The following is a 15,392-nucleotide window of genomic DNA, read 5'->3' as shown; positions in this document are numbered from 1 at the left end:
GATACCACATTGCTCCCGACACAGATACTGGTAAAAATCCAACTGGCTGCTTGGAGACTCAATAGGATCTAATTGTGTCTTAGTCCCAAGACCATCAGCCCTTTACTACTGCTGCTGCTTTTGATACTTTTCCCCTTAAATTGCCTGCTAGCACCTTGAGAACAAGGTAATAGAATCTATTTATTGTGCAGACAGATGTAGGAGTCCCTCAGTGGGAGCGCAGCAGTGCTGCTCTCTGTCCAACACTCCCATTAATTTAGCTCACTCATTCAGGTGGAAACTACTCCATCTGAAATGAGGATCAGCAGAGTAAATTAATGTTGTGAACTCCACAGTCTACCCTGGTTGTACTATTAGAGCTTCTGTTATTAACACATAGCGATGCACACAATATGGGAAGTATGATGCATCACAGTACTGGCTGTAGATATCGATATCACAAAAACAGACCATGTGAAATACAGGCAAAAACTACATTTAAAAAAAATCAATATTGTGTCACAAATCCATGTTTGCTATTTTTACAAACAGATCAACTCCAGGTAAAATAAAAAACATTTCACTTTTAGTTGTGGGCATGTCATTTTTGGATTGACCCAACTTGAAATAGAAGTCATTAGGTTATGAAAGGCTGAGTGAGGGTGCACAAATAGACCACTCAACAGAAAGGCCCGAGTACTCTCTCACTATCTATATATAGCCCAGAACAGCAGGATAATAGCTTCTCAACCTTGAGCAACTAAGCAAACTGAAAAACATATCCTCCTTCCTCCTTTGCCTTTCTCAAAGCCACGTGCCACTCATGGTGAATGCATGCATTCAACTAATTCAGTAAATGGCAGCATCTCTAGTAAGAGGCTGTGCAAAGATTGTGAAACCGACCTGTTTGTGGAGAACATAAGGTGAGAGCTGGAGCTGTGCAGGGCTTCTCCAGTGCTGGCGTGGAAGTGGACAGTGAAGGTGAGGACTGCGCCCAGTGGGAAAGCTTTCAGACTCTCTCCGTTGTGCGTGTGAAGCATTGGGCTGGTACTGAAGCGCACATAGGACACGGGCACCACCTGAGAAATAACAAGCAGGAACCAGTGTGAGGGACAAGGTAAACTGATGTTTTCCAGCTATGAAATCTTTGATTACCATATTTGTCCCAGTAAACTTTAATTAAACTTTCAGTCTTTTGTATTACTTGCTATTATTACATTTTCTATAGTTGCCATAATATACCATTATGAATTAGAATAATACGGCAACAAAACACAGCTCAAAATTAGCACAGATGATACATGGTTACCATTCAACATACTGACAACATTCTGTACAAAGATGCAATATAAAAATCTATAGCCTCATTGACTTTAAAATGAAGCTCAAATTCTAACTGAATTATCAAACACATTCAGTTGAAATTCACATTTATGCGGTTCCATCCACTGCTCTTCAGGAAAATATGGGAGTTAGTTCACCATTATAAGCAGTAGGTGGCACAAAAGTGCAGGTCACCACAAAAAAAGGATAAATTTGCGCTTCCTAGTTACTATCGTAGTAATACTTGCTTCTTGCACTAAGTCCAGAAATATTGGGTTTCTCTCATAAGTTTTTTTCACTGAAGTAAGCTGGAGTGATGTTGCACCCCCCCTTTATTCAACAAATCTATTTCTGTAGCTCCGATTTGCATGTACATTTAATCAATACACCCAACTCCTCCAGCTTCCTCGAGCATAAAAACCTTTAAGCCAATATTTTGTTTCTATTTATGTTTATTAGGCACAAATCAAAAATGAGTATAAAACAACATAAATACCCACATTATGACAGCAGAAAATGTCTCTTGTGATTTATCATCAGTGATTTTGTTATTTATCCATTTACAAAACAAATACTACAATGTCAAATTGGTGGCTTTAATGCTTACTTTAAACTCTTTTCTAGTCAGAAATTTAAAAAGGAAAAATACCTAGATATACAGTGGGTGAAAATGTTCATGCAGTGGCTCTTAAAACTGACCTTCACAGCGAGGATGAGAGTTTGATTGACACCAAAGGTCTCTTGTGAGGTGATCAGCAGGGAGGAGATGCCAGTAAGAGAGCCAGAGAAGAGGAAGCCTTTATTGTCCACTTGAGCAGTGACAACCTGGTCAGGACAATTCAGCATCCGATAGGAGAGTCCACCCACACCATCCCTGAGACAAACATTCTTTAAAGTTCTTTCATTTTTCATTGTTGAAGAAGTCCACATATTCATTTGAGCATGTTCAAGAGTGTTGTTTAATGGCAGCTGCCATCCGTACTGTTTCACTACTTGTACTACCTTGTACGTGACATTAAAGGAGACACTTGTGACTCACCGGTTTGTTTGGAGTTTGAGCGCTGAGTTGGGAGCCATCAGTAACTCCCCAGCCTCTACTTCAGGGTTAAGCATCTGCAGCTTGTCATAGACCTTGATCAAAGTGAAATATTGAATCTCCAATTATTAGCGATTTGAAGTCAGAGGCGCTTGGGTCCAACTTATCTGCAGTCTTATCACGTCACAAAGTTTACAACTCCTGATATTACAACGCTCAGCAACTTTGCCACTCTGCTGCCTTAAATGTCACTTGTTGTTTTTTATTATGAGGAAGTAGCAAGGGGACAGGATCACGATGAGCAAAGAAGTCCATAAACCAAGGCTGTAGAGCATATCTACATATATTGAATTTATGATACTGGTCATCAACACACACAGACACAATATTTACTGAGGTTTTTGTCATGTATAGCCTCTGAGAGCCACAGTGTTGTACCTGGATCTGGATCTCATCTCGGAGCTCCTGAAGGTTGCCTATGATCTGCCCAGCCTCAGGCTGCAAAACCCTGAGCACCACCTTCAGCCCCGTACGCCCTCGAGTTCTTCCAGTCACCCTCATGCCAAAGTTGTGCTCTGACTGGAGCTCCACGTTAGCCTGGAGGAGACCGGTGCCATAATGAGAATTGGAAAATATAGCAGCAGCAAATCAATCAAAGAGACGAGAGTGACACAAGGAAGCAGAGACAGGACAGATGCTGCTTCCTAATCATACTGCTATGCAGGGACAGCTCACCTAAAGTCAATTTGAAAAAAAAAGTCAACAACACGGAGCAAAAAATAGGTACGGTTGAGTGGCAGAAACCATATGAAATACAAGAGCAAAAACCCTGCATGAATGGTACCTCAATGTGTCTTGACTGGACATCCAGGATGTCTCTCTTGGTGGTGGACCAATGGAACGTTAGCCCGGGTACAGCATTACCAAAGGAGAAGGGTGTTTGACTGTTGGTCAGACCCATCACATATACAGGCATCTGGAGAAGTAAACAAGCTTAATCAATGCAATCAGAGTACAACCATCCATGAAGGTCCTGTTCAGACCTGGTGTTAAAATCCGTCCACAGCGTTAACAAGTGTCCACACAGATCCGTCTTCCCTGTACTCAAATAAACACTGACTTCATGTTTTTGTGTGTTTGCAAGGACAAAATTATGTTTAGTATGTAAAGATGTGTCTTTGGCCATTGTGTTTGTGAGTCTGTGTATTAGTGTAAGTGGAAGAGACAGAGAGAGAGGAAAAAGAAGTCAAGATGAGCCAACTGTCTAAGATTGTAAGATTTTAACCATTAGGAAAATATAAGTGGCAGTGGCTACAAATAAATTAACCAATGGGCACCAACTAATGTAAAACATTTCAGTTGGGAAACTGCAGCATATCAGAAGACATCAACGGTGGAGGCAGACTCTAATCCATTCTGAGGACAGACTGTTTTTTTGTGATCGGATCACTCAGGACGGATCCTAATACCAGGTTGGTTAACTGCAGTACCACTATAAGACAACGTGTCCTGAAAAGAAGTCTCACCTGTGTTCCCGTCTTCATTCTCATAATGGGCGTTCTGATTCGAATGCCTGTCAAACGTACAACCTCAACTTCGACTTGATCCTAAAGAAACAAGACAATGAGCTTCTCTGAAAAAATGGAAGTGAGCCACACACATGTCCACGTCCATCTACATGTGCAGCACTTACCTGAGACACAACAACAAGCTTCCCAGTTTCTGCATCAACAGCTTGAACCAGTCCAGTCACTGTGACATTACCAATGTCGACACCCCTGACATGTCCTATGCCATTAACAGAGGCGATGTCTCCATCAGAAATAGAGAAAAGGATATTGGACTGAGGCTGAGGGCCACCCTCAGATGTGATCTGCACATGCCAGAAGGAATGAAAACAGGAAGGGAACCGTTTAGAAACTGGATTCAACCATTCCAGAAATGTTCTCATTCACAAACTTCATTGACATACAGGAAAATCCTAAATATGAGTTTGAAGGCTGACCGGATAAATTGTTATCATTAAACATGTTAATTGGGGCAAAAGATATTTAAAAAAGGGACAATAATTGCAAATTATTCTTTTCCAAAAACTTCCAGTGCATCCTTTCATGCATGTATCTCATGCAATACAATATGATCAGACCAATTTGAGTGAGGATTTCCATGATAAAAGCAAGCTCTACTAATCAGAGCTATGCCAGTATTACTTCTTGACATTTTTTTTTTTAAATATCAGAGACTTGTGACTTCTACTGCAGCATATAACATCGTCACCAATATTCTTTTCTTACATAACCACACTGCTATGCTCTATTAGGGTGCTTCTTGGATAAATAGCAAATGGTTGCTAATTAGAGCTGGAGTTGAAGTGAAGTTGACATGGACGTTTGAACCAGGAGCAATTAGGCTAATGTTATATTCTAGAAAATGACCAATTTGGAAAATAAAGTGAAGCCGAGGTGAACTCTTCTGAAAAGATCAGTGTTATTACGCACATACCTGCATCATAGCTCCAATTAAAAGGGTCATTTTCCTTGGGATGAGTTTAAAAGGTGGAAACACCTGGAAATAAAGAAATACAAGTTTCAGTATGTGCAACACATTCAAGAGTCAAGAATTGGAAGTGTTACATAAGGTCAATCAAATATTATACCTCAATTTGCTGAGGTGGGGATGCAATTTTTCTCCCGTTTTTATCCAAAACAACAGCCGACAGTGTGGTCTGACCTATCGAGACACCTTTTACCAGGAAAACGGCTGTATCATTTTCAGCAGACTCTGCTAATGGTCTGCAAAAAAAAAAGAGAAGACATTTAAAACTTAGATAACCAACTTAAACCGCAAGTTCTTAAATGTTTCACCATTTTCCCTCCCACCAACTTACATTAAAGAGACTATAGCAGAAGCTGCCTTGAGTTTTAGATTCATGAAATGGAAATAGCTGGCAGGGAAGGGCTTCTTGTTATCATCCAATACTCTGATGTAAGCTCTCACAGATTTGCCGATCTCCACCTGGAATCGAGATGAATGACAATCGTCACTGGGGAGATAAATAATTTTGCAAGCAGCACCAAACTTTATGATATTAATACACGACAGGGTATCTGACATAAAAACTGAGGGAAAAGGAGCGAGAGAAGAGGACAAGCATATTTAGTGCTTCAATTTCACTGAGGCATTTCATAAATGTGTGGTACTAATAATAGGAATCACACCTAGCCGAGCCAGTGCCTCGGACCATCAGGGATTTATGGGGATGAAAACTGACCTTGTCGACCACTCTCACGTAAACCTCCAGGATGTCAGAAACATGCACTGTGGCTTTGGCTGGTGCCGGAAAAGCCAGACAAAGGTCGTGAACCATCACCTTCACCACTCCAGGGTGAACAGGAGAGACCTGGATACACACAGCGAATCAAAGAGGTACTTACATTTCCACAATCAAGCTCAAGAAAACAATCATAGGGTTTCTTAATATTCATACAGCATATTTTTCAGTGTATTCCCCAGACGTAATCACTCACAAATCCCCACCCAGATGTTCTTTCTTACTTGAGCTGCTCCTTGGGCCTCTTGGAACACCACATCCACCATCCCATTAACACTGGTATTGACAAAAAAGTGTCCTGAACCCTCTCGCAGGGCCAGATGCGCCTATAAGACAAAACATATCAGCGGCTTGTGAAAGAGCAAAATAAAAAAAGAAAGATAAAAAAAACGACTAGAACAATTTCATATCTGAAAACTGTTCCAGTTCATGTTTGACATCAAAGGAGACCTCACTCAATCGGTAAAATCCTCTTACACAGGTCACTAGCTCTTATTTAACCCTAACACCTGCTCCTATATATCAGGATTAGTAGAGGCACACTGAGCAAGTTTCCACTTTGTCTCGAGCCTGAGTCAAACAAAATTTTTTATGATCGTTCAATAGCAAGCTTCACTAAAAGGTGCATCTGTCACTTCCCATACTAAAATGTAAAAATATGATGCAGCACTTTATTTATATGAGACCACGGGACTGATGGAACCATTTCTTACCCGCACGTCAGGGTGGTTGTATATGGTCACTGTTTCAGGAGAAACTTTCACATCTTCAACTAACAAGAGCTCCAGAGTGGCAGAGACCGGGGTCAAAGGGTCATACTGTGCAGAAGAAGAAGAATCAGGATTATGGTTCTGTAACAGATGTGGAGCGTAGGCTTTTTGGGAGCCTTTGCAGTGAGTCAACATATTTTCGATTATGTTTCATTCAGCCACTTCTGCTTTTAACAAGGAAGTTTAAAAAAAAGAAAAAAAGAAGTTGAGCCACTGTTTTCACTTACTGGACTCGGGACTTTGGCTGCAGTTAGGTGAGAAACCTGGTAACCCACAGCCGTCACTGTAATGTCAGCAATGCCTGTCTGATGATGGACAAGAACTGTCTGACGTCCTGCAAAAGATGAGCAGCAAATACAAAAATGTCAACCCAACTTATCATAACAAATCTACAAAAACACACAACATATTCCCAGTTTTTCATCTGCTCTTCTCTTCTGCTGCCAGTTGCCTGTCAGAGCTTTTCTCCTCTGTTTTTGCCTCATTACTTTTCAAAAGTTTAAACAAAAGTCATGTTAAACAAACAGTCCACACTCTTTGAAAAACAAAAGGAAGAAAAAAAAAAACTTTTCTGCCAAGTAAAAATGTTTCACCATGTAGTTTCATCTGTTTGTTGTTATCCCTGAGCAGCTGAAGTTCCATCGGCATCGTGGGCTCAATGCTGGCCAGCGAAACCTTTGTTGATTCCCACAACAGGCTCAGGGAACTGAAGTTGTCAAACTTTCTCCCTTGTTGATCAAACGCAGCCAGGTCCAAAATAGGGTTACGGTAATTTGACACAGGTACCTAGAAAACAAGAAACGCATCATTTAAGTGCATTTAAAGCAGTATAAATATGTCTTCTGAATTTGTCACCCCAGTGGAAAATGTGTGACTAACCCCCTTGCCTTCACGCTTTAGTGTGGACCAACGCAGGTGAACGTCGCTTTTGTCAGTGTTTGTACGGAATATAAATGGAAGCAATTTAATAATGTACCAGAAAAACTGCAGCCTCACCGTTCTGTGTCATCATCTCTTACACAGTGAACCTTTAAATGACACACAGACTGTATATCAAGTCTTAAGGTATAAAGACTAAGGGAAAGAGTCCTAGCTCTCATTTGATTTAAGTCAGTACACATTTTACTGGTCTCAATCACTAGTTGCAGGTGTTCTTGAAGAGAACATGATGTAGGTCTTTTAAATGAGGTTTCCATTTAGAGGACAACAGATGATAAAGAGCGTCACTTTTGACTTTACATCAGTATATATTTTGAAATATATACTGGTTGCCTGGTTTGGAAAAAGCTGTCATGACGCTGCTCAAATTGCAGATGTCAAGGCTTCCATAGCAGAAGACTACATTGACTTCTTATGTACAGTCTCAGCTTGGTGTTGAATGACAGTGCATACATACCACTTGTTTGTTCTGCTGCAGCAGCGGGCAGGTCAGGTCCAGCTGGGGGCTGGTATACACTGGGACCAAGGTGAGGCGGGATGGAGGAGCACATACAAATTTAACCTTTGCCGACTCCACAGCAGGATAAGGGTTGGTTAAACTGGGCTTGTTCCCCACCATCACCTCCAGCACCTGAAAACAATAAAATGACATTAATATAGCAAATAGACGCCTATTTGATGGCAAAAATAGAAAAAAATAGGATTAGGATTTCAGGAGATCCCACCTGCTCGCCCAGGGCCCTGCATGTGGCTCTGACCCAGTGCTGGTTGTGGGCTGAGGGATTGGTCAGCATGAGGGTCACACTGGCCTTATCTTCTGGAGCCAAGTCATAGAAGAACTTTGATGGCTCTAAAACCCACGGCCGTGGCCCGCCCTCGAATAACATGTCTTTAGAGGATCCCAAAGTCACCACCGCCACAGATACGGGGTCTATAGCCTGCAAAATAACAATGCATTAATTCATTCAAACTTTGTATTTATACAGATGCAGTTAGATAGAATAGAAATAATTTATTCATCCCAGAGGGGAAATTGTTTTAACACAGCAGCAATACAATACAAAACAAATATTTAACATAAAATGTGTACAATAGTGAGAAAAAAATAGTGCAATAATGAAGCAAGATGAATCAAGACCATCAGGAAACAGATTTTAGAGAGAAAATATAAAGGCATGGGGAGCAAAATTCTGAAAGCAAAAGAGAAATCTTTAAAAGAGTGGTTATTTGAGTAAGAGTGGCTAAAAGCAATGTTAAGCTGAGAAACAAAGTTATTACACAGCTGAGGAACAAAACTGGGTCAACCTTTAGCCGCTGGGGCACTGCAAGTGAAGAAACATCTAACACATGTCTGCAATATTTTGAAAGACACTACACAATCCCATGAAAAACAATATAAAGCCTAAACAAGGTATGGAACAGTATATCACTACCTGAACATAACGTGCAGGAATTTCCCAGCTTTTGCTTAGCAAAGAAAATATGTTCCATGATAGATTTGATCACCTCATCATAACAATGTTATACTGTTAAATTCAGTAACTACCACGAGAGCTGAAGTTGATTTAGAGCCTTTGCAGAACTATCACCAATAAATCAAAAGCAGAACAGTGTAGCAACTGCATAATTAACATGCATATAATGCAGAGGAAACCCAGGAAGAAGGAATGTTAAAACGACCTAATCGTCCCTCTTCTGCACATTTATGACTGTGTGGATACAGTGTGAGACAGTGTGCATTTGTGTTCATGAGTGAGTCCGTTTCCTCTGCAGACAAAAGCAAATTTGTGCTTTGAGACAATTTAAAAGATTAAAAGCAAATCATAACAAAGACTCAAGACGCAGTTCAAGATTTTCACACCTTGCCACGTTGCCAACAGCTTAAAGACTATGAACAATTCCCAAAGGAAATAAGCAGTGGGAAAAGAAACTGTGGGGGCTTTGGGAAGAAAACATTATGTGTATAAGTGGGCAAATTGTATGCCTCGAAATTCATGGTGAGTTAAATTCTGGAAGGACAACACATTTGGACTCACTTTGAGAGGAAGAAAGGCAGCAACAGTGATCTTGGCACTGAGGTGGACGTTGCCATGGGTGTAGCTGACTGTAAGCATAGTATACCCAGGAGCCAGGGCCTTGGCTCTCACCCCGCTGCAGTGGTCCTGGCCGGGAGCAAGCCTCCCTGAATCAAAAGAGAGAAAGCCACAACGTAAAGAATACATTGTGACACATTGGCATTTTTATACACGTTTTTTTTAAATGTGCGCATTATAAACCCTGAAGGTTTTCCTGGATGGAAGCAGTAACAAAATGCCAGTGTGTGAACAGCTTCTGGTGCTCTTAATTTAACAAGCAGTGCCTTATTTTCCTCTTTCTGTGGTGACCCACCTCTTTTAGATCGTTAAATGCCTTGTATTCTGGCTTGATCACAATGTCACATAATATGTCATCACATAATGGAGAGTAATTTTCTCATCAATGTAGAGATTAGATTACAGCATTTATTATTGTATTCCCTTTAGTGTGAAACTCCAAGAGAAGAGTTTGAAGGATGGGATACCTGACCTGAGCCTGGTTTCTGACAGAAATGTTTAATTTATAGTCAGGTCAGGTTCAGTCACATTGGCTGGGCCAGCTTATTTGACACTGTGCAGTGTAAGAAGGCAGCAGCCAGCAGGGATTGTCTGAACAGGTAGGATTTATTTTTAAAGCTGTGGACATAATCTTCATAATCTATATCTTTGTATGATTACAACTGGAATAATGTAATTCAATCGCAGATTATTTTAGCCTGAAGAAGAATGGAAGAGGTGACTGTGGTGGACTCGGGCTGAGTTTGAACAAAACAACCAGTCAGCCAGGTTCAGACAGAAAAAAACGACTTATCTATGCACTGATACAGCTCGGAAAGAATTACATGAATTATGTTAACCACACCAGCCTAAAATCCATTGGCCAGAAGATGTGATGAGACATAACACATATTGACTGACAGTGATTGAGGAATGAGTCCTTCACTCAGCGCTCGTCAACCTGGGATTCATGAATGACTGAAAATTTACCGTCCAGTAGTTGAAAGACACCATTGGTTTCCTCTTCAACCTGCAGGTCAAAGTGGGAGCAGTCGCTCAGCATAACTCGCTCTTTCTCCGCCTCCCCCAGCAGACCAAAGATCCTAAGAGGCAGATTCAGAACCAGACCCACTGTGGCCTCGACTCTGCAAGGAGCAAAGTCCATGGCTACAGGCTCAACGACGTACACCTGAGGAGAAAAGAAGACATGAAGAGTGAGAATGACTGTCACTCTTGTTACCTTTAGGCTATTGGTTTTTAATTTCATATCATGGACAATTTTCTACACCACAGACATACTCAGTTAAAAACGCTGCTATTCTGCTTCTTCAGATCTGTGTGGGTGTAAATTTCATCAGATGTGAATGATAAAAGTCTTGCAACCCCACAACTCTTTTGAAAACTGTTGCGACAGTGAAACACCTTTCAAAATGTTATCATCTCTTCAAAGGAGTAGAAATGTGAATTCATGACAGACCCATGGCTTGTACCATAAAAAACAACAACGGTAATTAGTGTTTTTCAAGGCTTCTACAATAAAGAAACAAGAACTAAACTAGCCGATGTGCTCATAAGTTGCAAAAAATAACATATAACATTAACATATAAAATAAACTTCGATTGACTCACTCTCCTCCCTCCAGGTAAGCTTACCTTCATTTGGCCAAAGTGTAGTGGGTTGCGTAGATCATGAGCATAAACTACACTGACGCCAATGTCACTGACTGTGGTCATCACTCCTTTCACAGTCACTGTGGCAACAGCCGTGTTTGAGGAAGACCAGCTGAAGTTTCCACTGCCTCCTGTCGCCTGTTACAAAACAGCGAAGAACAGACATCGTCGTGTGCGCCGTCATTTAATTTTAAAGACACAGTGGTAAAACAACAAAAGATGCCACTTAAAAACATCAACATTTGACAAGATAACGGCAAACTTTTTCATACATGATACAAAGGGAATGACTACCTTTATTGTGTACTGATAAGCTCCAACCTTAGGCTGCCATGGAAATGTGAGAATACTGGGACTAAGGACTATAGGGTTATAGATTTCCACATCTTGTTCATTGTGGACTGGGTTGGCGAGGGCATAGATGTTTCCACGCTGAAACAGAACAGAGGCAACAGTAGACAGAGAGTTAAAGCAACAGTGATGCTGCAAATGGAATACAGAGAGATGGGTTTAAGTTGCAAATGGACTCACTTCATCTACCACGTTTTTTAGCGTTGCATCAATAAGGGTTAGGCCGTCTTTGAGAGCTCTGACCCGATGGTACGATCCATTCAGGGAAGACTCCAGGGGTTCAAAGTACTCCGCGGGAAAGCCAGTGTCAATGCGGACATTCTGCAAAATCAAAATAAACCACTCACAGACTTTCACACTCATGTATTTTTATCAGTACAGATTGATTTAAACTGCGAATAAAACATTTAAAACAGAACAGAAAGGCTCTTCAATGCGTATAAACCCTATATCGATTATTAAGTTGCATTTGTGTAAACAATGTCACTCATAACCAGAGCAAATAAGAGTGAGCAAACAAAAACAATTATGTCAGTAAACCAAACAAGAAAACGTGTTTGACAGGTTATACACCTAAAGAATGTGTTCTAAAATGTGAAATATTTGATTTTATCTTCATGTAAAAGCAACACAATACTAGTCAGAGTATTGTGTGTCAATCCATGCACGTTCTCTGGCAACTGACAAAGCTTTTACTCTTCGATAATTGTTTTTCCTTAACATGTGTGAGTTTTGTGAAGTGCACTTACATCAGAGAGGTAAATTTTGTTGCCGGATTTATCAAACACTTCAATGGAGATATCATATATTCTGCCTGTTTCGAGGACCCAGCTGTCTCCAGGATGAATTTTAAAACCTATGAATATAGAAGATTACTTTTATGCACTAACACCCCATGAAACACTTCTTCTTTATCTTATCAATTGTTTTGTTTTGGGATTTTTTGGAGTGGGTACAAACCTAGGTAACCTGGTTCAACCACATAAAGAGTGCTGTTGGGAAGGCGAGACACTCCTTGCATTCGAAGGCCTAAACAGGTGCTATTAAGGAAACGTTGGGTATATTTGTTGAAACAAAAAAAATAAACAAGAACTGACTAATAATTCCATTAGTACCTTTCAAGATAAGTTAAATCAAGTGCTCTTAGAGAGAACTAAACTTGGGCACTGCCTACAGATTTTGGGAAATCTGGCCAGTGTGAGACTTTGACCTATCACGTGGCAGTATACAGAGAGTGAGAGTGTTTAATGGCCCAAGTCCTGCAGCTAATTTGTGGTCAAAGGCTTAAATACAACACAAAACCTTTTGTCAGGAATATATCCACTATATGTTGATACAAGCACTTCAATTAATCAAACATCGCCATATTTTAGTGTATTGATCTTTTCTTACAACCCTACTAAGGAGCTGCACTTACACGGCCCTTTGAGGAAATGTTGCAATGCTAGCATTGGCATCTACTGTCTATGCTGCAAAGAAACCTAAAAAAGAAAAAACTAAGAGAGAGTCGGAGTCCAGAGATGGAGCGCTAGCTCTGTGTCCTCTGTCACCTCAACATGTGTCCATGCTCATCTGGTGGGAGGGACTCAGGTCAACCATCCTTAATGCTAAAATGCTTGTATATAATGACAGCAATCGTCACCAATCCTGACGACTGCCGCTTCGATTTCACCCAAAAATCACAATTTGAGCTAAAATCGCTGGTATTTTAATCTGATTCTGTTTTCCTAGATTTAAACCAAGAACATTGAGTGCTTTACATTGTGCCATTGTAATTAATGCTATGGAAAGTGCACTTCATCAGAAGGATACTCTTGTGATCCAGCACCACGTTGATGTGTCCCAGCTGAACCGCTGTAACCGTGGAGATGCTCTGGTCCAGACTGGCTATGGCAACATCTGGGTTTCCGTTCGGGCCGATCACGCTGTTCTGAAGGTGCAGCTCATATTGATCACACGGCATCGAGAGCTCTGGACAAACATGACAGAAACACAAATAAACTTAAGTATACTACTTAAATACTACTTCATGTTTGAGTGATGAGCTCAGCATTCTGTAAATATTTTTTTTTACTTTTATAACTAAGCTTAACATCGTTTTTTTTTTAGCTTATGAGATGTACGTACGTTTGTGAGTGTGTGTTGAGAGAGGGGATAATGGCATTGGGTGACTTACGAGGCGTATTAATGGATTTATATCCTGCTTTTTATGACTCTTATAGTGGTTTTATGCATATTTTACTTTTTGTAAAGCACATTGAGTTTCTTTGTAATGAAATGTGCTCTGTAAATAAAGTTCCTTGCCTTGCCTTAAGAGATGACTTCTCTGCTCTACACAGAGATTTAAAACTGGAAAGGAAAAATGACAGATACCAATAACTCAACAAACATATTTCCTTTTTACATATTAAAAAGGTAGTAAAACAGATGCTTGAGCTTGGAGTTCACCAAAAAAAACACTTCATCAACAGTTCAACAGTGAAACTAAACAGAGGCAGACCTGCGATCTTGCCCTGTCGTATCTTCAGCACTTTGTATCGGATGGAAGTTCCCGCCAACAAGTAGACGTCGTGAGCAGGATTCAGCAGGATGTTCTCTAAAATCAGTAGCCTCACCTCTGCAGCGCCCACATCCTGTGACACAGAAACCATGGTTACAGTACAACACAGATTCAGCTTCCCACCAAAACAAACCATGTTATACCACTGTATATAATGTCACACCTACAAATCTAAACTGCATATGACTGATGTTTATGTTTTTAATACTTCCTTTGGTTGGTTGATAGTAGCTTATTTGAAGGATTAACTAGGATAAAAAGGTTCATCTTGATGAAAATGCAAGCTACAGCTTCTTTAACGAGACAGAAATAAAAATAAACTCTCATTACTGTTGTGTCATCATTTATAAGGCAGAAGCTATTACTTTTCTGCAGTATTTTGCTACTTTAATACTTTAATCTGCATCTTTGGAGATGGGCTATTACAAAGAAGGTATAATTTAAATACAATTTATTCTAATCCTCTCTTAAAAATGAAACAGAATATCTTCTAATATATACATGTGCATGTGTAACATCTTACCTTATACAGAGACTCTTGAATTTTGGCTTTTAACTTAGAATGTCCCGTTTTCAGTCCCGACACCAAAATAATATCGCCCTGTTTCCCAACACGCTCCATTTCAGTTATGTACCCAGGGGGCGTGTAAGTGGACTCAGAGAATTTAAGTACCCTTAAGAAAAGAGATAAGAAAATACACAAGACACTCTAGTCAGTATAGGCCCTGGCATCTGACATGAACAATTACTAAATTTCATAGGAAGAGGAATCAAGAAGTAAAAGTAAATACGTCACACTTCTTAAAGCGCGGCAGGATTTATGGTTCAGTGTTGGCAGATGCACTATTTTGTCAACTTCTGCTTTGCAAGTAGTTTAAAAGACCAGGCTGCTCGGTAGTGTTTAATTATAGCAGTAACACAGGGATGCTTACCGTAATGAATTGTATGAGTCTGAGAATCCATTCACATCAACATCTTTCACTAAGGTCCAGTCAAACACCAGACCTGCAAGGGTGCTGAAGGTGTTTCCTGTGATATAAAATAGCAATAGAAGTTAGTAGTGGCATTTCCTTCAGCCATAAGACGTAATGAAAAACAGAGAAAATTTATTTATATAGACATTGCTACGTGTAATATAAGCCTGAGGTCGCTACTGTATGTTTGGGTGTATAATGGATGCTGTGAAAATTGTCTGAAAGCTCCTTGTCACATTTGCAAAAAAAAAAAAAAAAAAAAAAAAAAACATAACATAACAAACAAACAAAACAAATAGGCATTTCATTACAGGATGCATGCTGTCCTTTCCCAATTTTCTCTATCCAAGAAATCTAAAATGAACCTTTTAGGCCAATGCAAACAA

At 40.1% G+C, this 15,392-nt stretch overlaps 1 protein-coding gene across 2 annotated transcripts in view; it reads right to left on the bottom strand.

The window, feature by feature from the left end:
• Positions 1-15,392, bottom strand: part of nup210 (nucleoporin 210) — a 32,773-nt gene that overhangs the window by 11,045 nt on the left and 6,336 nt on the right. For both annotated transcript variants that reach the window (XM_058642257.1, XM_058642258.1), the window contains exons 4-31: positions 14,965-15,061; positions 14,556-14,706; positions 13,973-14,105; positions 13,285-13,443; positions 12,433-12,501; positions 12,222-12,328; positions 11,653-11,793; positions 11,416-11,553; positions 11,104-11,259; positions 10,441-10,639; positions 9,415-9,560; positions 8,104-8,316; positions 7,836-8,009; positions 7,033-7,225; positions 6,667-6,773; positions 6,383-6,487; positions 5,894-5,995; positions 5,610-5,738; positions 5,226-5,353; positions 4,995-5,130; positions 4,841-4,903; positions 4,032-4,211; positions 3,865-3,945; positions 3,183-3,314; positions 2,777-2,935; positions 2,342-2,433; positions 2,002-2,176; positions 883-1,058 (exon numbers count right to left, since the gene is read on the bottom strand). In XM_058642257.1, the coding sequence (XP_058498240.1) occupies positions 883-1,058; positions 2,002-2,176; positions 2,342-2,433; positions 2,777-2,935; positions 3,183-3,314; positions 3,865-3,945; positions 4,032-4,211; positions 4,841-4,903; positions 4,995-5,130; positions 5,226-5,353; positions 5,610-5,738; positions 5,894-5,995; positions 6,383-6,487; positions 6,667-6,773; positions 7,033-7,225; positions 7,836-8,009; positions 8,104-8,316; positions 9,415-9,560; positions 10,441-10,639; positions 11,104-11,259; positions 11,416-11,553; positions 11,653-11,793; positions 12,222-12,328; positions 12,433-12,501; positions 13,285-13,443; positions 13,973-14,105; positions 14,556-14,706; positions 14,965-15,061 (3,841 nt within the window). The remainder of the gene's footprint in view (positions 1-882; positions 1,059-2,001; positions 2,177-2,341; positions 2,434-2,776; positions 2,936-3,182; positions 3,315-3,864; positions 3,946-4,031; positions 4,212-4,840; positions 4,904-4,994; positions 5,131-5,225; positions 5,354-5,609; positions 5,739-5,893; positions 5,996-6,382; positions 6,488-6,666; positions 6,774-7,032; positions 7,226-7,835; positions 8,010-8,103; positions 8,317-9,414; positions 9,561-10,440; positions 10,640-11,103; positions 11,260-11,415; positions 11,554-11,652; positions 11,794-12,221; positions 12,329-12,432; positions 12,502-13,284; positions 13,444-13,972; positions 14,106-14,555; positions 14,707-14,964; positions 15,062-15,392) is intronic.

Source organism: Solea solea, chromosome 11, assembly GCF_958295425.1.
Source record: "Solea solea chromosome 11, fSolSol10.1, whole genome shotgun sequence".
Classification (NCBI taxonomy): Eukaryota; Metazoa; Chordata; class Actinopteri; order Pleuronectiformes; family Soleidae; genus Solea; species Solea solea.
Note: the sequence above shows the minus strand (reverse complement) of the source record. Positions and strands in the feature narration are given on the sequence as shown.